The sequence below is a fragment of the Arachis duranensis genome, chromosome 2 (assembly GCF_000817695.3).
Source record: "Arachis duranensis cultivar V14167 chromosome 2, aradu.V14167.gnm2.J7QH, whole genome shotgun sequence".
In the NCBI taxonomy this organism is placed as follows: domain Eukaryota; kingdom Viridiplantae; phylum Streptophyta; class Magnoliopsida; order Fabales; family Fabaceae; genus Arachis; species Arachis duranensis.
Genome location: NC_029773.3, coordinates 43,009,900 through 43,034,885, shown reverse-complemented (window position 1 = coordinate 43,034,885; position 24,986 = coordinate 43,009,900). Strand labels below are relative to the sequence as shown.

General features: G+C 33.4%; 1 protein-coding gene across 1 annotated transcript; it reads right to left on the bottom strand.

Annotated features, from left to right (window-relative positions):
• Window positions 1-4,545: 4,545 nt before the first annotated feature.
• Window positions 4,546-22,453, bottom strand: LOC107474265 (probable methyltransferase PMT3). The gene is made up of 7 exons (XM_016093868.3): window positions 22,181-22,453; window positions 8,901-9,065; window positions 8,358-8,540; window positions 7,353-7,947; window positions 5,912-6,024; window positions 5,595-5,815; window positions 4,546-4,940 (listed from the first exon to the last, which is right to left on the bottom strand). The coding sequence occupies exons 1-7, from the start codon at window positions 22,451-22,453 to the stop codon at window positions 4,628-4,630; spliced, it is 1,863 nt and encodes a 620-aa protein (XP_015949354.1). The 3' UTR covers window positions 4,546-4,627.
• Between the last annotated feature and the right edge of the window lie 2,533 nt (window positions 22,454-24,986).

Sequence of the window (24,986 nt, the reverse complement as noted above, 5' to 3'; positions counted from 1 at the left end):
GAAAGAGGCTACAATGATAAGCAAGCAGTATGCTGAGTGGAGGGAGAATGAACTAAGGAAGCGTGGCCTATGGAACAAAAAAGGTAAAGCTAATAAATCTGAGACTGGAATTTAGAAGTCAAAGGGAGCACAGGAAGAGGAAGATGGTGATGAGGAAGGCAATTATAATGACTAAGGTTGTCAAGTTCCCTTTTTACTTTTATTCCTTTTCTCTATTATGTTTTATAATCTGTTTGCACTATCCTATGTTTTATTTTGCATTTGCTTTGATTGTATGTTTCCATCCTTTAATTTGTTTGATCCACCCAACTACCACTTGTAATGTCCTCTTAAGCACTCTTATCATATAAAACAAAGTTGGTTATACGGAGGAAAGTTAAATCATAATAATAAAGCCCTTTCATGAATCGTGGTGGTATATGCTTGTGATCTTCATAGAGTGAGCCAAGAGACAATGATATTGCATGAAAGGGAAAGAATGATTCTTCTGAGCATGAGACTTAGAAAAGTATCATGGGATCTTTGACCAAAAGAAAAGATCCTTGAACTTGAACTGAAAAAGAAAGAGAGAAAAGAAATAGCAACCAAGGAAACAAAGAAAGAAAATCAAGATAAAGATCAAAGGTTGCAAAACTTTGAGCATCAATGGTTAAAGAGCCTTACTAGATGTCTGTGGTGTGATTGTCCAAGGATAAAAATTGGGCGATTAGATCCGAGGGGTGCTTCATCACTCGGTAACTTGAACAAATTGGTTCAGGATTGCTGATCGAAAACTCACCATCAAGAGTCCCCTTAAGGCAGAGCACTTAGAAACCCAAAGAGGTTATGGACACCAATGGAAGGGAATTTAAAGTCTTTAACCATATGCTTGTGGTGTGAATGTATCAAGGAGTGGCTCAGGTAATTAGGTCCGAAGGGTTCCTCATCACCCAGTAACTTGAGCCAACTGGCTCGGGATTACCGATCGAATGCCCACAATCAAGAGTTGCCTTGAGAACGGAGCATTTAGAGTTGCCAACCTAAAACGCTCTCTGATATGAAACAAAAAACTCCAAAGATCAACCAAAAGTTTAAAAAAGGATCACATAATATTATCTGAGTCTCAACTCTGAGGAATCATCCATTCCTAGAAAGGCAAGACTCATTGCAGATACAAAGTATCCAAGATGATCACAAAGGTTGTTAAACCCCACTTCTCAAGAAGGCATGAACCTCAAGAAAAATTTAACTCCAATCTATTTAATTCAACTTTGGTCTCTTTTCTATTTTCTTTGCTTGCTTGAGGACAAGCAAGATCTTAAGTTTGGTGTTGTGATGCATTCGCATCATTAGTACTTTTCTTTCTTGATTTCAATTGATCTACTAAGAATTCCTGTTGAATAAGAAATGAATTTAAGGTTAGAATGAACATTACTTTGATTAGTTGAATTTCATTGATTACAAGAAGCTTTAGAAAGACAAACAAAAAGAAATAGAACAAAAAAGAGGATGGAGAGCAACAAACAAAAAGCTCTTTGTGACAAGCAGAATACTTTCTGTGGCAAGAAAAATACTCCTTGAGATAAACAAAAGCTTCGCTTGAAGAAGAGAGAGAGATGTGCAAAGTGGTAAAGATCATGTACCATGTTGGGAGCAATTCACCTATCATGCGTACGCATGCAAGCGTTCGTACGCATGGATATCACTTTTCACGTGGGACATGAGAGATCTCACGTAGAACGTAGCAATCATGCGTACACATGTGTGGTACGCGTACGCATGACAAGAGATTTTGGCAAGCATGCGTATGCATGCATGTATGCGTACGCATGAGTGTATTTTTACAAGGTACGTGACATTCACCACGGACACAATGCTAGGGAGCATTCATGAGCCACAATCAAAGGAAAATTGGTTCACGTACAATGTTGCTTTAGTTCACGTGGTGCGTGAGCTTAACAAAGAGCATTCCAACCCCAAAATTTGCTTCATGTGGCACACAAGAAATCTCAAGTGGTACGTGGGCTTAAGTGCATCTCCCAAGACTTCAATCAAGGCCAGCCTTTATCCAAATTCTCAACCATTTGGATGATCAATCAAAAGTCCTTTGATAAACCACTATTTTATGGTTTATCTTGTGCTAAATAGAGTGGATTTTATCAATCTTTCATACACTTATTCATATGAAATGCATGGTTTTACATTTGCCTTCCCAAATTGGTGCTATGATTGATAACATACTTCTTTGGCCTTAAATTCATTATTTTTAGTCCTCTCTTATTCCCATTCGATGTCGTGATATGTGTTCAGTATTTTCAGAGATTACAGGGTAGGAATGGCGTAGAGGATGGAAAAGAAGCATGTAAAAGAGGAAGGAAGACAAGGAATAAAGGATTTCATGGGCAAGCAATGACGCACATGCGCGAAGCACGCGCACGCGCGAAGCACGCGTACGCGTGGTTAGGAGAAAAAGCTGCGACGCGCACGCGTATAACACATGTACATGTGATTAGAGGAATGCACATCGACGCGCACGCGTGGACGACACGTACGCGTGGAAGGCCGTCACATGCTGCATATTTGAATTCGCCGGGGGCGATTTCTGGGCCCCTGTTTAACCCAATTTTAGGTCTGAAAGTCCAGAATAGATGCATGGGTGTAGCTAAGACTTGAGACACTTTTCATTCTGAATTTTTTTGTTTTAGTTTTAGGGAATTCTAGAGAAAAACACTTGCTCTCATAGGGTTCTTAGTTTTTCATAGTTTTTCTTAGTTTTGCTTGGATTGGATCTTGAGAGAGAGTTGCTACTGCCTTTGGTGGAAGTCTTCGTCATTATAATTTGCCATTCTCTTACCTTACTCTTGTGCTTTTCCATTCAATTGCTTGGATTCATGTTATGATTTTCTTAATTTTATATTTCTTAATATAATGAACCAATTTCAGTTTTAATTCTATTACTTGTTGAATTCCTTTCAATTACTTTCCATCCCCAATTTTAGTTTTATTAATTTTAATTTTAATTACCATCTCCTTTCTCTACTCCCTTCATATGTTTGTGGAAATGACATTCATATCAACAGAGTAGAGCTCCCAACTTGACTTTGGAGTTGATTAATAGGGAACCCTTGAGTTGGAATACTCAAGTGTTAATAGGTAATTGGAAATGGCTGCCAATTGGATTATCACTAACTCTAATCCTTCCTTGGGAAGCGATTAGGACTTGTGAATCGAAGTTAGTTGCCTATTTGACTCTGCTTTATTAATTAAAGGATAACCAAATAGAAGCAACAACCATTTCTCTATTATTCTTGGAAAAACCAATAAAGATAGAAATTCCTATTAATTTTCTCCTAGTCAAGGTTTCTTATGTTAAATACACAACACATCTTGTTATCATCCACTGCTTTAATTTTCAGTTATTTATTTTCCGTTTTCAAATCTCATAAATTTCTCAGAAAACTCCTGATCAATAATTCGCACATTGTTTCAACTTGTTGAGAAACGACCTGGAAATTCTACTCCCAGTATTTTATTTTTAATTGTGACATCTTTTTAAAATTGATAAGTGGAATTTTCGCCAGTTAAGGACTGTACTCACAACGTTATTCTTTTTATAAATTCTTAATTGACAATTTTCCGTCCGTCATCCTTCAAAGATAACATTAATTGAAGATTAAAAGCAATTAAGAGAGAGATCTTTATAGAAGAGGGAGCAATTATGAAAGGGATTTGATTTCACTTTAATTTTGATTTTCTGTTTTGAAGTTTGAATTTGATTTTAATTGTCTAGGATTAGTATATAACGGAAGAGGGTTCTGACCTCTTCTCTTCTTTGGCAGTTTTTAGTTTTTGACAATTAAGGATTTTTCGAAGAACATAAGCAACTAATTCTTTTCGGTTAAAGCTAGGAACTCTATTAGTTCTATGGATTAATGCAATAGTTTTTCTACCTCTAATTGATGCAATTGATTACTTCTTAAGAAAAGATTTTCGTTCTTCATCTCAAAGGGTTTGAATATGTTGGGAAATAATTCTTCTCTGACTTGAATTCCTTTAACCTTTTTAAAAAGTTGATTAATTGAATTAAGCTTAAAAACTAATTCTCATAATTCTTAATTTTTGAATCTAGACTTGATAAGTGGCATCAAATCAACTAGGCTAAATTCTTATGAATTGTGTAGCTTTATAAATCAGAGACCTGCATAACTCTTTTCTTGTTTAGCAAAAACACATATATTTGTTAGAAAAGCATCAATCTTAAAAGTTTGCGGTTTTCCCCTTCTAAGTCGAAGTCGTAATCACTAGACATAGCTTATGCTATATATGGGTGACAAGTCCTAACACCTAACTGTATTTTGTGTTAACTATTGAAAAGTTTACGTGATACAGAAGTAAAGAGCCTAAGAAGCATCATAGCTACTATGCCATGTAACTTAAATTAATACCACCACAAGATGAATGAAAGGAAGCAAAAGGAAGAAAAAGAAGCGAGATAAGAAAACAATGTAAGAATTATGTAATGCTAAAAAACTCAAAGTTGTTCAATGCATTCAACACTAGGGGCATACACGCACGGTTTTGATCCCTGTTAGGAAAAGATAACAGAAAAGAGAGAGAGGAAATGAAACATAGAAGGCATATGATTATCCTATTGATCTGTATCAACACTCCCAGTTGTCAACCATAATTTCTTTTGGATAACGAGAATTACTTCGTTGCCATCGTCAGAGTTGGATTCTGAAGTTGCAATTGCTTCCCAGTGTAATGCTGTAAGGTACTTCTTCACAAAATCAATCACAAGTTGTTTATCGTGGATGATAATAAAACCGGTTGGTCGAAGCATGCGGTCCATCTCGATTAAAAGATCCTCTGGACTGCAATCTCGCTTCTCCAAATCAGAGAACACCGTCCAAGCATGAAGTAAATCATAAGTCCGAGGGTATGTTGAAAATGCTTCACACCTGTTAGAATGCATTTTTTACAAAAATTTTAATTTTGAGAAATAAATTAAATCTTGCTTATTTAGTTTAATCAAAATCTTTATTGAGTACTCCACTTTGTTTAACATTCACAAACAAAATAAACGGCTCAAGATGGCTACTCAATGGGTACATTTAAGCAAATCAAATATTGTGAATTAAGACTAAATTAAAACTTGCACAAAATAAAACACTAAAAATATGACACAAAAAATAAAGACATAAAAAGTTAATATTTTTATATTTTATTTGTTAATAAACTAAATATAAGATAGAATTATTATGAAAATTTAATTTATTCTATTTTTTTCTTCACACAAAATTTAAAAGAAAAAAACATAATAATAAAGAAAAATAATTATAAAAAAAATTGATAGGAATAATAAAAAAATAAAAAAATAAATTGTCTCTTACTAGTGTCTCTATATCCTTCCTAGTAAGATGGATACAAAATATATTAATTCAGTGCTTGACATAATATCTATATCCATATTTATCTATCAAATTAAATATGATTTTTTATTTTTGTGTCTTATACTTATAAACAAGTGCACCCTATATGTATGATTCAAATGCATATGAAACTTCAAAGGTGTCATATATTTATATTTTAGTAAAATAGATTGAGCTAAATACCAGTCATGGGTAGATCCTATGAGACCCCTGTCATATACAATCCTAAGAGTGCTTGGTCCATCATGGGGTACAACATTCATCACCCAAACATCCTTGCTTCTAAGAGCAGCGGCAAAGGAACCCATGCTTGCTTTCATATCCATCACATTCCTTATAGTGTTTGATGTGACTTTTGGACCAAAAAGACTCCAGTAATGATCAACTCTTCTTTGCCATGTTTCCTGTACCAAATGAAAAAAAAGTTAAGAGCACAATTATTTTTCTAATTGTATAAGCAAAGAAGAAACAACAAATAACGAACTGCAAACTTTTATTACCATGTCCTTTTCAAACATGTCACTGGAATAGCCCAAATCAGCTAACCTAGGAGGGGGACTGGTTAATCTTTCAGGCCATGGAGCTAATTCACTACCTTTGGCTCTGTTGTCATCTGATGATAAAACCCAGAAAATTTTAGTTGGTGATATTTCTTGCGCCCATGCATTACTCTGGTATATGTAGCTAAAACTCAATTGAAATTTCAAGATTTGTTTTCAATATCAGTTAAATCTTGTTGAGGGGGAGAAACTTACTAGTAGGTTTAGCTACTTAGGACTCATATTGCATGATTTAAATGTGGTTGCAATTAGATGTATGTTTTGATGTTTTCTAGGTTAAATTATTATATTAGTTTATATAGTTTTATTAAAGTTATAATGGAGTCTATACACTTCTTAAAAGTTTTTAATTAAATCCCTAAAATAATTTTAAATCCTTAATCACATTCTTGTTGTTCAAAAAATATTAAAGTTAGTAGAATATGTTGAGACATATTGGCTAGTAGTATGAGATGGATAAAATCGTTTTCGTAACATTTACAGTTAAAAAAGATCTAATTATAAATTTAAAACTAATACAGAAATTCAATTGAAAACTTTTAAAATACAGAAATATAATCTTAAATTTAAAAAAATTATAGCGACTAACAAAATAATTTAACCTATTTTCTATAATTAGCATATAGTAAGTATAAAACTAATTACTTTAGCTAAGAATATATTAACTGATATGCTTGTGAAAAACATTATAAAAATTAAATCCAATTTATTCTACTTGTTATTCTTTAAGAAAAAAATTATTATCTTTATTAACAGGGAAAATTATTCTAAAGGACTGTTAGAAAGATTTAATTATTAAAAAAGATTTTTAATACTAAAATTATTAAAAAGGACGAAATTTTTTTATAACATTTAAGAAGACGAACCAAATCTTTTTATAAAAAGATAAATATATTCTTAATTATTTTTATTTATTTTTTAATAATTTTTATGTTGATAAATTTTGTTTTTTTTTTAATTTTAGTAATTTTTATTAATTGTTTATTTAATCAATATTTTAATAATTAAATCTCTCTAACGATTTTTTAGAGTAATTTATTTTAGATTAATTAACTAATTAATTCTAAGTGAATATTCATACATATCTATATAGCGTTGAGAATTAAACAACATATATTAAAGATTATAAAAATAAATAAAAAATAATTAAGGATATATTTTTTTCCTTACAAAAAGATTTGGTTTTTCTTTTTAAATATAAAAAAATTTGGCCCTTCTTAATAATTTTGGTATTAAAGATCCTTTTTAATAATTAAATCTTCCTAACTATCCTTTAGAATAATTTTCCCTTATTAATATGCATTTTGATATATATGTGATAAAAATTTTAAGATTCTTTTTGAATCTTAAACTCTTTAAGTTGCAAGAAAAATGTACTTACGTTCAGAGTAAGGTGTTATGCAAGCTTCCATATTAACACCCCAAACTGCATTTGGGTCATCATCTGACTGGCACAAAGGAGGATGGGTATCAGGTTCCCTTTCCATATAACAATCATTCGTCAAAGGTTTTTGCCAAATGACAGTTTGGTCCTTCTTTGCAGCAATCTTCCAACACATACGTCCTACAAGGGCACTCATTTCCCTCCATATCCTCAAGTCCTCTTCATCTTGAGCATATGCTTCTGGAGAAGAGTATGCAAAATAGCCTCCTGGCCTAAGCAACCGATCCAGCTCAAGAAGTAGTATTCCGTCTCTTTGGAGCCAATCGATTCGACAGCGCGAACAATGCGCCAGTTCGAAAGATCTGCTTGGGTAAGGGAGCCTCTTTGTTCCTAGGACAGCAAGATAGGCAGGTATTCCTCTTTCTAAGGCAAATTGAATTTGATTTTGATGTACGTCGTTGGGTGCCAATGACATTGCAATGATGTTAGATCCTAGAAGATAACCGCCAAAACTTGCAACACCACAACCAACATCAAGAATTGTGCGTAGATTCCCATCGTTATTGAGATTGTCATTTGAAAAGTTGAGCATCTGCAAATAAGAGCAATTGGTTTTTACAATGGATATAGAAAATCATATTTAGAATCAAAATAATCTGGAAATTATTTGCACTGAATTGAGTTACAAATCAAATAAAATTGTTTGGTATAGAGAAAAATAGTATTTTTATTATTTAGATATCGAAAATCAATTCAATTACATTAAAATTTGTTAGAGATATAACTATTCATGTGCTTCTTTCTATCAGTTTAAACTTTTAGAATATTAGAGCTTTTATGACATAATGTATCTAGAATTCAATTCTTGTTAGACCACAAAAGAAAAAAAATTGAGTATAAGGCTAATAAAAAAAGAAAGAAAACCTGTTTAAAAAAAACATAATGCGCATTTGATCTCACTTTGTTGTGTATGAATAATAGTAAAGACAATAGAAACCTTACATTTGCCATATGTGCAATGTACTTATCAGCTCCATGATGAAAATGAGTTCCTCCTCCCGGAAACACTATCTTTTGACCTTTTACAATCATCCAATTCTGGTCAGATTTCTCATGTGCAAGGTGAGTATGTGGTATATTTACTTTCCAAACCTCATCTCTACTCTGTGGCCACTTAATTGGAACCTATGACATCAAAAACTACAAAAATGTTTAATTTCAATCTATAGCAGGCAATATGCTAATAAAAACGTAAATAGACAAAAATACATGTAAAAGAATTCCGAATGGACAAAAACACACACATCAAAGTTCATAAATATCAAAGTAGTATACTTAAAATATTGATTTTGATGGACAAAAGTACATTTCAAATTTTACAAATTTATTAATGACATGATATTTTTGTCCATAAAAAATAATCTTTCAAATGTATTTTAATATTTATGATTTTGTGTGTATTTTAGCCCATTCCAAACTCTTTCATATATAATTTTGTTCATTTATTTTAGAAATAATATCTTATCTAGACTTAACTTATCTTACCTTGTATCCACGTGGAGGTGGAATCAAACAATTAAATCGCCTTTCTTGGGGAGGACAATGTCTCTCATAGTGTTCCATCAAAGAAAGGTCCAATTTCAATCTCATTTGATATATAAAATTTCTGTCCAAGCAGGGAATCAACTCTGAATGACGATCATCGCAAACCTTCAAAAATAAAAAGCATTGCAAATTTATTAGTGACATTGATTATATTCTAAAGTTTGGCTCATTTGGACAATATGCATAATTAAATAATAATGGCTCTCGCGCGCGGACACACATACATATATATAGTTAACCTTTTATAGGGTGGATGGTGAATCTATTTTATAGGGTGGACGGTTAATTAAAATAATATAGTACACTAATACAAAAATGTTAGCTGAATAAATTTTTTTAGTAACGATTTTCAACTAAGTTCAGTTATACTCATGTTTTGTTAGTAGAGTTTATGTTATTTCTTTTCCGTTGCCTTTTTTCCCCTTAATGTTTTTCTATCTTCTTCTTTTGTGTGAATGAATTTTGTTTATTGGAATAGTTTTAGACTAGTGAATTATTGAGCCAAGTTAGATAGACTAATCGACCGGATGACTAAAAGAAAATTTGTTCATATAGCACTAACTAATTTTGCTTAAGTGGTACATATATAATTTGACGTTAGTTAGATAATTAAAATTTTTACCCATACTTATGTTGCAGATTGCTTGAAAAACTTTAAATACCACCTGAAATACTTTAGAAGCAGAAAAAGATATTATTATCAAGATAAGAAAAAAAATACAAAATACAAGTAAAAATAGAAAATAAATCAAAAGTGCAATTTTATAAGGAATTTAGGCAAATTGGTTAAAAAATATACCTGTAGAAAAAAATGTAACAAGAATGTACAAGGGATAAAGAAGAATAAAATATTTTATTTGGTGAATGGGGTGTTGAGGCTTTAAAATTATGCTTCATTGTTAAGTGAAGCAATTGAGGCATAGAGCACCACGTTAGGATCATACTATTAAAAGTCAAGAGAGGAGATATAAGTGAAAATATATATATTGAAGTAGTAGATGGATTTAATATGTTCCGCAAACTAGAGGATGAAAAATATCTAAAATACTAAGCTTGGAAAGGTTGAAATGAAAGGATGAGGAGACAGTGGTTTTGTAAAAATGTCAGCCAGTTGTCCTGAAAAATAAACAGGGAGAAGTTTTATCATCGCTCCAACTTGAGCCTTTTGTTGAACTAAATTACAGTCAACCTCCAAATGTTTTGTCCTTTCATGAAAAATGGAATTTGTTGCAATGTGAAGAGTACTCTGATTGTCACAATAAAAAACTGGAGGCAAGGTGAAAAAATTGCAGCATGTTAATTAACTATTAAAACTCAAAGTTGTGCTGGCAAGAATACGATACTCAGCTTTGGTACAGTATTCTATTTCATAGTCTTCTAAGAAATTAAAGACCCTTCTAAGAAGAAACAATAACTGGTCAAGGAGCGACGAGTGTCGAGGCATCCTGTCCAGTCTAAATTGCTAAAGCCTAAAAGTTGAATGGTGAAATCTCTTGGAAAAAAAAAAGACCCTTTTCTAGACTGGCTTTCAAATAGCGCAATACACGAGTGACAGCCTAAAAATGTGCTTGACTAGGAGAAGCCATGAATTGGATGCAATACCAGGAGGGAAGACCATATAAACATCCTCTGATAAGTCCCCATATAAAATATTATTCATGTCAAGCCTATGGAATGGCCAATTCTTCATAGATGCCAAAGCCAGAACTAATCTAATAGTTGTAGGCTTCACTACTGGAGAGAATGTTTCCAAGATATCAACCCCTTCAATTTGTGTAAATCCTTTTTCCACAAGACGGGCTTTGTACCTCTTAATAATACCAACTGGTCAATGCGGTATATCCATTTGCAGCCGATTGGCTCGATCCCAACAGGACAATCAATAACAGATCAGGTTTTGTTCAACTTAAGAACATCAAGCCCGTTCTTCATAGCATTTCGAGCATCTTGAAAATACCTTGGCTCAATTTTAGAATGTGACAAAGTAAATTTTTGGTAAGAAGGAGAAAGATAAAACAGAGACATAACAGAGGATAAGGAATATCGACACATTGAAGATGAAGAATTTACGTACGTGAGAGAGGAGCCATAGATGTAACCGAAAAAATGTGAGGGTGGTCGTCGGTCTCGGTGACTATGGCGAAGGGGTATGGGAATTATTGTGGGTGATGGGTGAAAAGACAAAGGTGATAAAGAGGAAGGTAGTGTGGTGGGAGAGGTAGTACTATATGGTGCTATTGAAGGCATGGTGTCCGAAGTGGTAGGTTGAGAGGATAAAGGTTGAAAGGGACTAAAGGTTGCAGAAGGTGAAGAAGGGCGCATTCTTGATGTTGAAAGAGGCACAAAAGTATTGTGGAGTGTGGAAAGTAATAAAACGGAAAGAGTATACAAAGATAATAAAATTGTGAAAGAATAATAATGAAAGAAAAGAAAAGATGAAGAAAATTGATTGTTGATTGATTGAATATTTCACTATGAAGGTAAAACTAAGTATATATAGAGCATTAGTCTATAAAAGATAAAAGATAAGATAAAGATAAGATAGAGATAAAGATAAAGATAACTATAAGATAAGATAAAGACTAAAATTATAATTGAATTTGTGTATTCTGTTGGGCTGAATTTGTAGGCCGTGAGACGTCTTTATTGTTGTCATGGGCTGAGGTAGAAGAGTGATTTAATACGCCCCGCAAGCTGGAGGATGAAAGATGTCAAGAATACTAAGCTTATTCAGATTAAGATGGAAGGGTTGAGGAGACAAAGGTTTGGTGAAGATGTCGGCTAGTTGCCCAGAAGAGGGAATTGGGAGAAGTTTCATCACTCCAGCTTGAGCTTTTTGTCGAACCAAGTGACAATCAACCTCTAAATGTTTGGTTCATTCATGAAAAATTGGGTTAGCAGCAATATGAAGAGCACTCTGATTATCACAATATAAAACTGGTGGGCGGATAGAAGAGATGTGTAAAAATGGTAACACATTTAGTATCCATTGAAGTTAACAAGTTGTGTTGGCAAGTGCACGATATTCTGCTTCAGTGAACGAGCAGACAATGGTGGTTTATTTCTTGGTCTTCCAAGAGACTAAAAAACTGCCTAACAAGAAACAATAGTCTGTTAAAGATCGCCGAGTATCAAGACATCCAGCCCAATTAGAGTCACTAAAGTCGAGAAGCTGAATTTCTGATTCTCTTGAAAAAAAAGTCCTTTCCCAGAGTTAGTTTCAGATATCATAACACATGCTTAGTAGCTTGAAGATGAAATTCAGTAGGAGATGCCATAAATTGACTTAATTGTTGAGTGGCATACATGATATCTGGTCGAGTAGTGGTGAGATATAAAACGCCTAACCAAATGGTGATATACAAAAGGGTCAGCTAGCAGGGGACTTTTGTCTTGATATAGTCTTGTGGTACTATCCATTGGAACAGATCAACACCTTCACTCTGAGTGAACCCTTTAGCCACAAAGCGTGCTTTATATCGATCAACTAAACTATCGGGCTTGCATTTGATGCGATAGACCTATTTACAGCCAACTGGCTTAACGCCTGCAGGGCAATCAACTAGACGCCAAGTTTTGTTCAACTCAAGAGCATCCAACTCATCTTTTATAGCACTACGCCAATTAGGGTGTTGATTGGTATCCTTAAAAGACTTTGACTCAACATTAGAATGTAGAGATAAAAAAACTTATGATGAGAAGATGAAAGAGAAGAAAAAGATATAATTGAAGATAAATGATAATGACACTTTGAGGCAGAGAGATTTGTAGAGGTGAGAGAAGAATTACACAAGTAATCAGAGAGATATGCCAGAGGTCGGTGAGATCGTTCAGAATGATGAGGACGGGATTGCTCAGGTGATGAAGAAGGTGACGTGGGATGAAGAGGTGATGGTGGGTTAGTGTCTATTGCGAAAAGAAGGGAGGTTGTCTGACTTGAAATAGATTTGGGAGTCATGTGTTCAAGTTGGTCAGGACACGGTAGTGAGGAAGAAAGAGGAGTTGTTGGCGAAGAGAAAGAATTTGATGGAAGTGGGTCAATGGGTATGGGTGAGGATCCAACTGGAAGACTAACTGAATTTTGTTTTTGAGAAGGCATGTTTGGCAATGTTGGGATGAGTGTATGGACTTGGACATTTTTGGTGACTTAGGGCAAGGCTATTTCATAAAAAATCACATTTCTAGAAATCTCAATTCTTTTATCTTCTAAAACATAAACAATATATCCTTTAAAACCATGTTGAAAACCAATAAACACAGCCTTTTTGGCTCTTGGATCAAATTTTGATCTGTTTGCCATTAGGGTAGAAACAAAATATAAGCATCCAAAAACTTTAAGACCATGATAATTTGGTGGATGATTAAATGAAATCTTAAATAGTGTTTTAAAATTAATTGCGGATAATGGAACTCTGTTAAGTAAATAAACATCATGTTTAACTGCATAAGACCAAAAAGATGATGGAAAATTAGATTGAAACATAAGAACACAGGCTATATTCAAAGTATGTTGATATTTGCGCTCTACCCTTCCATTTTGTTAAGGAGTTTCAACATAACTACGTTGATGAATAATGCCCTTTGAAGCATAAAAATCATGTAAATTTTTATTTGATTTTGCACTTCTCCTTTTGATTTTAATAAAGTAACCCATGTAAAGCGGCTAAAATCATCAACAATAGTAAAAAAATATTTATGATTATGAATAGAACTTTGTCGAAATGAACCCCAAATATCAAAATGTAATAAATCAAAACTTGCATTGGCTTTGTTAAAACTTTGAGAAAATGAAAGTTTCTTTTGCTTAGAAAGATGACAAATGTCACAAGCCTCATCATGATGCATAGAGATAAAAGGAAATTGTTTATGTAAATGATTAAGTCTTTGCCCAGAAGGGTGTCCTAAACGAAAATGCCATATATTGGAAGGTGTAATGGGTGAAGATTGGATGGAATTTATGGAGTGTGTAGTGAATGAATTTTTACCAAAATTGGGTTCAAAGACATATAATCCCTCTCTCATTTTGGCCAAATCAATCGTCCCCAAATTGTTGCTCTGTAAAGTGCAAGAAGAAGATGAAAAAGTGAGTTCACATGTGAGTACTGAAGCAATTTTTGAAACGGAGATAATATTAAAGTTGAAATGAGGTAAATAAAGAACATCATGAAGAACCAAGGATGGTGAAAATTGAACAATGCCTTTATAAGAAACAGTAGCTTGAGAACCATTTGGTAAATCCTTTTTCCACAAGACGGGCTTTGTACCTCTTAATAATACCAACTGGTCAATGCGGTATATCCATTTGCAGCCGATTGGCTCGATCCCAACAGGACAATCAATAACAGATCAGGTTTTGTTCAACTTAAGAACATCAAGCCCGTTCTTCATAGCATTTCGAGCATCTTGAAAATACCTTGGCTCAATTTTAGAATGTGACAAAGTAAATTTTTGGTAAGAAGGAGAAAGATAAAACAGAGACATAACAGAGGATAAGGAATATCGACACATTGAAGATGAAGAATTTACGTACGTGAGAGAGGAGCCATAGATGTAACCGAAAAAATGTGAGGGTGGTCGTCGGTCTCGGTGACTATGGCGAAGGGGTATGGGAATTATTGTGGGTGATGGGTGAAAAGACAAAGGTGATAAAGAGGAAGGTAGTGTGGTGGGAGAGGTAGTACTATATGGTGCTATTGAAGGCATGGTGTCCGAAGTGGTAGGTTGAGAGGATAAAGGTTGAAAGGGACTAAAGGTTGCAGAAGGTGAAGAAGGGCGCATTCTTGATGTTGAAAGAGGCACAAAAGTATTGTGGAGTGTGGAAAGTAATAAAACGGAAAGAGTATACAAAGATAATAAAATTGTGAAAGAATAATAATGAAAGAAAAGAAAAGATGAAGAAAATTGATTGTTGATTGATTGAATATTTCACTATGAAGGTAAAACTAAGTATATATAGAGCATTAGTCTATAAAAGATAAAAGATAAGATAAAGATAAGATAGAGATAAAGATAAAGATAACTATAAGATAAGATAAAGACTAAAATTATAATTGAATTTGTGTATTCTGTTGGGCTGAATTTGTAGGCCGTGAGACGTCTTTATTGTTGTCATGGGCTGAGGTAGAAGAGTGATTTAATACGCCCCGCAAGCTGGAGGATGAAAGATGTCAAGAATACTAAGCTTATTCAGATTAAGATGGAAGGGTTGAGGAGACAAAGGTTTGGTGAAGATGTCGGCTAGTTGCCCAGAAGAGGGAATTGGGAGAAGTTTCATCACTCCAGCTTGAGCTTTTTGTCGAACCAAGTGACAATCAACCTCTAAATGTTTGGTTCATTCATGAAAAATTGGGTTAGCAGCAATATGAAGAGCACTCTGATTATCACAATATAAAACTGGTGGGCGGATGGGGGAGATGCGTAAAAATTGTAACACATTTAGTATCCATTGAAGTTCACAAGTTGTGTTGGCAAGTGCACGATATTCTGCTTCCGTAGATGAGCGGGCAACGGTGGTTTGTTTCTTGGTCTTCCAAGAGACTAAAGAATTGCCTAAGAAGAAACAATAACCTGTTAAAGATCGTCGAGTGTCAGGACATCCAGCCCAATCAGAGTCACTGAAGCCAAGAATTTATGGGCCGGTGTGAGACTTTTTTGTTGTTGTTATGAGCTAAGGTGGAAGAGTATTTTAAACGTGTCACAAGATGGAGAATAAAAGATGTCTCGAACCAAATGACAATCAACCTCTAACTATTTTGTCCGTTTATGAAAAATTGGATTAGCAGTAATATGAAGAGCACTCTGATTATCACAATATAAAACTGGTGGGCGGATAGGAGAGATGCGTAAAAATTGTAACACATTTAGTATCCATTGAAGTTCACAAGTTGTGTTGGCAAGTGCACGATATTCTGCTTCCGTGGATGAGCGGGCAACGGTGGTTTGTTTCTTGGTCTTCCAAGAGACTAAAGAATTGCCTAAGAAGAAACAATAACCTATTAAAGATCGTCGAGTGTCAGGACATCCAACCCAATCAGAGTCACTGAAGCCAAGAAGCTGAATTTCTGATTCCCTTGGAAAGAAAAGTCCTTTGCCGGGACTAGTTTTCAGATATCGTAACACATGCTTGGCAGCTTGAAGATGAGATTCAGTAGGAGATGCCATGAATTGACTTAATTGTTGAGTGGCATACATGATGTCCGGTCGAGTAGTGGTGAGATAGATAAGATGGCCAACCAAACGGCGATATACAAAAGGGTCGGATAGCAGGGGACTTTTGTCTTGATATAGTCTTGTGGTATTATCCATTGGAACAGAAGCAGGTTTAGCACCTAATAAACCAGAATCCTCTAAAAGATCAAGACATTATTTTCTTTGAGATAAGCAAATTCCCTTCTCTGATTGAGCAACTTCGATACCCAAAAAATATTTTAATGGGCTCAAGTCTTTAATTCGGAAGTGTTGGTGCAAAATAGACTTAATGGTAGCAAGTTCAGAAGTGGAATTACCAGTGAGAACAATGTCGTCAACATAGACTAAAAGGATAGAAATTTGATCACCAATAAATTTGACAAATAAACTATAATCAGATGAGGTTTGCTGATATCCATGAGATAGCAAAAGATGAGAAAGTTTGTCATACCACATACGACTAGATTGTCGTAAACCATATAATAACTTTAGTAGCTTACAGCATTGATTCGGTTGAGGAGATATAAATCCAGATGGCAGAATCATATAAACATCCTCAGAAAGATCCCCATGTAAGAACGCATTATTGACATCCAACTGATGTATGGGCCAACGCTTCATAGAGGCCAATGCCAAAACTAATCTGATGGTGGCAGGCTTGAAAATAGGGGAGAAAGTTTCTAAAAAATCAACACCTTCAGTTTGAGTGAACCCTTTAGCCACAAGGCGTGCTTTATATCGATCAACTAAACCATCAGGCTTGCGTTTGATGCGATAGACCCATTTACAGCCAACTGGCTTAACCCCTGCAGGACAATCAACAAGACGCCAAGTTTTGTTCAGCTCAAGAACATCCAACTCATCTTTCATAGCACTACGCCAATTAGAGTGTTGATTGGCGTCCTTAAAAGACTTTGGCTCAACGTCAGAATGTAGAGATAAAATAAACCTTTTACGTGAAGATGAAAGAGAAGAAAAAGACATGACTGAAGATAAAGGATACTTGCACTTTGAGGGAGATTGATTTGTAGAGATGAGAGAGGAATTACACAAGTAATTAGAGAGATATGCTGGAGGTTGGTGAGGCCGGTCGGAATGACGAGGATGGGGTTGCTCAGGTGGTGAAGAAGGTGACGGGGGATGAGAAGGTGATGGTGGATTGGTGTCTAGTGCGGAAGGAGAGATGGGTATCTGTGTTGAAAGTGATTCAGTGGTCATGGGTTCAACTTGGCTAGGTAACGATAGTGAGAAAGAGGGAGAGGTTGTTGGAGAAAATAAAGAACTAGGTGGAGTTGGGTCAATGGGTATAGGTGAGGGTTCAACTAGAAGACTAACTGAGTCTTGTTTTTGAGAAGGTGTATTTGGCAATGTTGGGCTGAGTGTATGAAATTGGGCATTTTTTGTGACTAAGGGCAAGATCATTTCATAAAAAATCACGTTTCTAGAAATCTCAATTTTTTTATCTTCTAAAACATAAACAATATATTCTTTAAAACCACTTTGAAAGCCAATAAATACAACCTTTTTGGCTCTTGGATCAAATTTTGATCTATTTGCCATTAGGGTAGAAACAAAACATAAGCAACCAAAAACTTTAAGGTCATGATAATTTGGTAGATGATTGAATATAATCTCAAATCTGTTAAGTAGATAAACAGCATGTCTAACAGCATAAGACCAAAAAGATGATGGTAAATTAGATTGAAACATAAGAGCACGAGCTATATTCAAAATATGTTGATGCTTGCGTTCTACCCTTCCATTTTGTTGAGGAGTTTCAACACAACTACGTTGATGAATAATGCCCTTTGAAGCATAAAAATCAGGTAAAATAAATTCTGGTCCATTATCGGAACGAATAGTTTTGACTTTGGAGTTGAATTGTGTTTCAATTAAAGTAATAAAATTTTTTATTTGATTTTGCACTTCTCCTTTTGATTTTAATAAAGTAACCCATGTAAAGCGGCTAAAATCATCAACAATAGTAAAAAAATATTTATGATTATGAATAGAACTTTGTCGAAATGAACCCCAAATATCAAAATGTAATAAATCAAAACTTGCATTGGCTTTGTTAAAACTTTGAGAAAATGAAAGTTTCTTTTGCTTAGAAATATGACAAATGTCACAAGCCTCATCATGATGCATAGAGATAAAAGGAAATTGTTTATGTAAATGATTAAGTCTTTGCCCAGAAGGGTGTCCACCTTTATAAGAAACAGTAGCTTGAGAACCATTTGGTAAATGAACAATAACAGGAGAAATTTGTGTGTAAGAAATAAACCAAGACAAATTTGATGCAATGTGATATATGGCACCAGAATCAATGATCCAAGTATTCAAGAATGAATCTCGATTTGAAGAATTGTTAACAGTAGAAAAAAGTATTGAAAGAACAAAGATAATGAGTAGTTGGATTTGGCAAAAGCTCAAGTTGGTTTGAAGGACGAGCTTCTTCATTGAAAGGAAGTGCCATGAAAGAAAAGTGTTGGGTTGATGAAAGGTCCAAAAGAGGCTCCGGATGAAGTTGCTGTTGTACCCTTTCTCCTTGATCCATGGATGTCAGCAGAGTTCAAGAGGAGCTCTGATACTATAATAAAACGGAAAGAGTATACAAAGATAATAAAATTGTAAAAGAATAATAATGAAAGAAAAAAAAAGATGAAGAAAATTGATTGTTGATTGATTGAATTGTTCACTATGAAGGTAAAATTAAGTATATATAGAGCATTAGTCTATAAAAGATAAAAGATAAGATAAAAATAAGATAGAGATAAAGATAAAGATAACTATAAGATAAGATAAAGACTAAAATTATAATTGAATTTGTGTATTCTGTTGGGCTGAATTTGTGGGCCGTGAGACGTCTTTGTTGTTGTCATGGGCTGAGGTAGAAGAGTGATTTAATAGAAAGAGGGTTTGGGTCAATAAGAAGTGGGTGAGGCCCAATATAATAAGCTGATGGATTATAGATTGTTTTGAGTTATTGTTGTATGTGATATTAGTGGTTATACATTGGGCTAGATGGAATAAGAGTGGAACTATTTGGACTAATAACATTATCATTTTATGAAAGACAACTTTTTTAGAAATTTCAATCCTTTTTATCATCTAAAGTATAAATCATATACCTTTAAAACTATTTTAAAACCAATAAAAATTGCCTTTTTAGTCTTTAGATCAAAATAATTTTGATCTATTTGTTATGAGAGTGGAAACATAACATAAAAATCCAAAAATTTTAATATCATGATAATTTGGTGAATGTTAAAATAAAATTTTAAAAGGTGTTTTAAAATTTATGATGGAAGAACAGATCCTATTAATTAAATAGACCACATGATTAATGGCATAACACAAAAAAAAGTAGGTAATTTTGATTGAAATATGAGGGCACGAGCCACATTTAAAATATGTTATTGTTTACATTTCACTCGTCCATTTTGTTAGAGAAATTTCTACACAATTTTGTTGATGGATAATTCCTTTAAAAGCATAAAAATCATTTAGAAAAAATTCAGAACCATTGTCAAAAGGAATACATTTGACTTTGAAATTAAATTTCGTTTCAACTAATGCAATAAAATTTTTGTCATGATTTTAAACTTCCCCTTTTAATTTTAAAAGAATTATCAATGTAAAACGACTAAAATTATAAAAAATAATTAGAAAATATATATGATTGAGAATGGAATTTTGACGAAAAGAACCCATATATCAAGCAAGATATAATAAATCAAAGGCATGATTAGATTTATTTAAACTTTGTGAAAAAAAAATTTCTTTTACCTGAAAAGATGATAAATATCACAAACTTGATCATCACAATTGTGAAAATAAAGGGAAATTGCCTATGTAAAAAATTAAGTCTTTTTTTAGAAAGATGTTCTAAACGAAAATACCATAAATTTAAAGGTGTGATGGGAGTGGCTTGTAAGGTGTTGGGGGAGTGTGTAGTGGATGCATTATTGGCGGTGAAGGACTTATTAAGGATATATAATTCCTCTCTCAAACTACCCAAACCAATCATCCTTAAATTATAGTTCTGTAATTTGTATGACGAACATAAAAAAGTGAGTTCACATTTTAACATGGAAGTTATTTTCGAAATAGAGATAATATTAAAACTAAAATTTATAATCGAATATCATGAAGAATTAATGAAGTTAAAAATTTCACAATTCCTTTATGTGAAGTAATAACTTGTGAATCATTTGGCATATGAACAAGTATGGGATTGATTTTAGAATAAGAATAAAACCAAGATAAATTTGAGACAATGTGATCTATGACACCTGAATTAATGATCCAAGTGTCAAGAAAAATATGTTGATTTGAAAAATTATTTAGCATAAAAAAAGTGTATGAAGAGCATAAATAAGGAATACCCAAATTTGGGCTTTGAGGTAACCCAACACTGCCCTTGCATTCTGACGTTGAAGCTTCGGCTCTCTTTAAAAAATTTATAAAGGAATGATTTTAGGCTGGAGAGAGGCACGTAACCTGATCTGCAACTGAGTGTTGCTACTGAGTTGCCCTATCTCTTAAAATCAAGATATTCTATGAAGGTAGTGGCACTGAAATTGAATTAGGAGGCAAAAGAGTGGCTACGACGTTCATAGAGGAGGAGAAGAGACTATTGAAGCGCGGCTTCCTTGAGAAACGTGGGTGACCTAATGAGTACCATGTTTTATGTTTGCTATAGCAAACATCCACCGTGTGGCCATTCCGGCCGCCATAGGAACATTGTTTGGAGGGGAAGGCACCGCTGTCGCAACCTGCACCAGAGAAAAATGATGAATGACCACCGCTGTGGCCAGATGGAGGATAACGCGAATCAATAGCAACAGCCATTGCATGTGGTTCATCCAAGATTCTAGATAGAGCTTGCAGTTGACGTTCATGTTGAATAACCAATGCAAACATGCGAGTCATCGACGGTAGAGGGTCCAGAAGGAGAACATGTGATCGAACAACAGAGAATCTTTCATCAAGACCTTTGAAAAATCGGATAATAAAGTCTTGGGATCGATGCTTTTTGCTAGGTAAGCTAATATTGAAAGCGGCCGCAAAATGGCAAACTCTTCCTAGAGTGTTCCCAATGAAGTACTGTAAAAGTATGTAGCTGAGAGATTTTGTTGTTTGAGTGCATACACCTCTTTTTGTAACTTTGCAATTCTAAGCAAATCACTGTGAAAAAAGCGTTCTTTGAGATCATGCCCAAACAGCTGAGGCTATGTTGAAATAAATAATGCTTTGCATAATTGAATGTGATAGTAAATTAAAAAGTCAGGATAGAACCAGAATGTTGCAGCATTTCCAGATTAGATAAAAAGATTCATCTGGTAAAGAAGGAGGAATGGTACTAGTAAAAAATCCGTGTTTATTTTTAAAGACAATGATTATAGAAAAAGATCGACACCAAGAATGGTAATTATTGTTTATAAGGATTACTAAAATAGAAGTGGAATTTCCACTGATATAATTATAAAATTGGTAGGGTCTTGTGCTAAGTTAAGAGACTGATCCTCCACGATAGAAAGAAGATGGAAAAGAAGATGACTCACGACAACAATCTTCACCATAGATATCAGTAAAGTTTAAAGGAGTTATGATACCATATTAAAATTCAAGAGATGAGATAGAAGTGAAAATATATATAATTATATATTGAAGTTTAATGTTAACTTTTTTTTTTTTATGTATCATCTAGCTAGCTATATATAGAAATACTACACCACTATTATAATTATTATCTAATCACTACTAACCTAATTTTTAACCATTAACATTTCTAATAAATAGTAAGTCATCATAAATGAATTTGTTTCTAGAAGAGTGAATAACATTCTGTGTATAGAATGTAAGACAGTTTCTTCATATTATTGTTGGATTATCTTGTGTGGGCTGATTGAAAAGCTTATTACTTCGATTTTGGGCTAGTAGATGGATTTAATACACACCACCAATAAGATTAGTGAAGAAAATAGGAAAGTGATGATGGAATCTCAGAATGCATAAAAGAAATTTACCGGGAAGCTTTTCGGTATAATATCATCGTCCCCATCCTGTGCAAAACTTGATGAAGACACATCCTGCTTGCTATCAGTGTCATCTGCACCCAAATATGATGCTCCAAGTCTTTTCAATGATCTGCTACCATAATCAAGTGCAGATGAACCACTATTCCGAGAACCAAAGATGGATCCACTGTATACATATAGAAAACCCAGAAAAAATGCCACAGCACAAACTGAAGCAACTAAGCGCTTCTTTTGTGATTCCTCAGATCTACCCCTCGACATTTATCACTTTAAAATTAAATTATGCTTTTCACAGTCGTTACTGTTGTAAACTGAATATGATGATCACAGCATAGATTTTACTTCACTTGATATGTGGTACCAAGTTCATCATCGTCCAAAGTAACATTGTTTGATCATTCTCCAGTGTTTCAAAATAAATAAACGCAATTCAAGTTCTTCAAAGTTGCAAAGATTACACCTGCATATATATATATATATTAAAAAAGTGTCAACAAATGGAATATAGAAATTTCTTAGAGCTAAAAAGAATAAAAATCAATTTAGATCCTTAGATATATGGAAGGCAATATATTCCAGAATGGAAATTAGTATGTGACGTGCCATAAGTAAAATATTTTATGTGAAAAACATATATATAACGTTCTGATATGTACATAAATTGACATGCAGTACACTATTTAATTAATCCAGATTGAAACATAAAAATCATTTAATTATTTTTATTGTGTCAAAATTTGATGAGACGTAAGTAGGGCAATGCATATTGAGAGTAGTTAACTAACAGTGATAAAGATTAACTTTCTTTTTAACTTAACCTCGCTTTTGTGTCTATAAATACCTCCCTATTCAATGTTATTAGGCATGCATGTATGAATTATCAAACTAAATAAAGAGGTATATATAGAAAAATAATAATGTTAAGCGAAGTCAAACTTTATCATTGCTAGTTCTACTCTTAATAGTGCATATATATTACTAAATTAGAAAGATAACTAAAAGGCATAATGTGCTCCAGCTAAATCAGCCTAGAAATTCGAACAAGGTAGAACAATAAAAAAATAAATAAAAAGACAAAGGACAATTTAATTACCAAAACACTAGAGATCCATGATTTCATAGTTTTCATAATCTTTTGTCTAGTTCAAGTGCACTTCTAACATGTAAAAAAGAAAGTAAATCAAGCTATTTTAATTTGGTACGGTTCAACTGGATATTACAATTGGTGTGACTCACTATTAGGTTTTAGTCAAATTCTATGTACCACATGTCCCATCAAACAATAAAAAAGAAATATAAGATAAAAAATTATTATTTTTCATTTGAAAAAATAAGTGCTGTAAAGCACACAACAGGCTTTGCACTAACTAATAACCATGAAGCTATCCAAAAAAAAAATTAACAACAAATAAGTGAAACTGATGCATCAAGAGAGACTACGTGAAAGATAAAAAGGTAGCTATTTGATACGTATTGATATAACATTGAAAACCTTTGTCTACAAAATTGAATATTATTAAATCATATAATAATTAATATGAGTTTAAATATATATGTTCCAAAGAATTAAATGGGACTCCCAAATCTGGAATAGTTTAAGACAACAATAATGTCAACATCAAAACATGACTCGCTAACAATTCAATCACAAACTATGGAATAATCGAAACAACAATTAGAAAAAAGAACGAAAAAAACTTACTGTGTTGATATATCAGCGTTAAAGTGGTGTGAGATACGAAGCAACGAAGCAAGATTTGAGTACAGGGGTTCACAAAAAATAAAACTTAAAAAACCTACAAGAAATGAAGATAAAGGATGAGAGAGAGATAGAGAGATTGATCGTTATGAGATCTCAGTAATTGGTTTTGACATCCTATTTTTCGAAGTGACACACAGACTAAGTCATTAGTTAATGTGTTGTCGTGTCATTACCACACTTTTCCTTGTTCAGTTCGTTAATATAAGGCAATTCTTTTCTCCTTTTAACAAATATACTTTTTTTTTCCACATAAAAAAATCATACTTTTTATCTCCTACTGTCTAAATAATATGGTTATGTAGTTTTAATTTTTTTTTTAAGTTTGAAGAAAAAATTTAATTAAAATAAATAAAGGGTATCATCTCAAATTTGGACATGTGCAAGTCAACTGTCTAAAATTTCTTAAATCGCTTTTTAATTTGATTATGGAGGCAAAGTTGGACTTGGATATGAGGAGAAGTGATGCTTAATATTGATGTGGTGTCAGACACAACTTGAATCCAGCAACTTTTTGAACTTAATTCAAAAAAAAATTAACAGAAAAAATGGATCATCCGATTTCATGTAAATCATAAAAAAAAATTTTGATCATGGAGAAATCGCAGGTTCCGATTTAATTTATGTGAATTTCAGATCCTCCCTCCATGCAAAACGGACCCTGCGATTTACTTCCAAAAACTTAAAAACAAAGAACTCGAAGGGTCCAATTTCTTAACACCAAACCTGAATAAAAAACTGTCCCACAAATTGGTGTAGCACCTTCATCATCCATAACCCGACACAACACCTTCACCTCTTTCATAACCAAAAAAATCAGCCCATCATCTACGACTTTCTGATATTTAAATTATCCTATTTATATATAATATTTTAAAATTAACTTAATATTATTATATCGTCATATCACGGTAAATTTTAAAAAAGTTAAATTTAACAGTATTTGTATAGTTTTTTTGGAGTGTTTGAGAATATTTTAGATGGCTCTAGAATGTTTTAGAATGTCCTAAAAGGTTCCAGAATATACTAAAAAAT

Coding starts and splice junctions, on each gene's coding strand:
- LOC107474265 (XM_016093868.3), bottom strand. CDS start 22,453: ATGTCGAGGGGTAGATCTGAGGAATCACAAAAGAAGCGCTTAGTTGCT. Junction 7,948..8,357: donor ACATTGCACATATGGCAAAT/GTAAGGTTTCTA, acceptor TCTTATTTGCAG/ATGCTCAACTTTTCAAATGA. Junction 4,941..5,594: donor ATAGGATCTACCCATGACTG/GTATTTAGCTCA, acceptor GCATTCTAACAG/GTGTGAAGCATTTTCAACAT.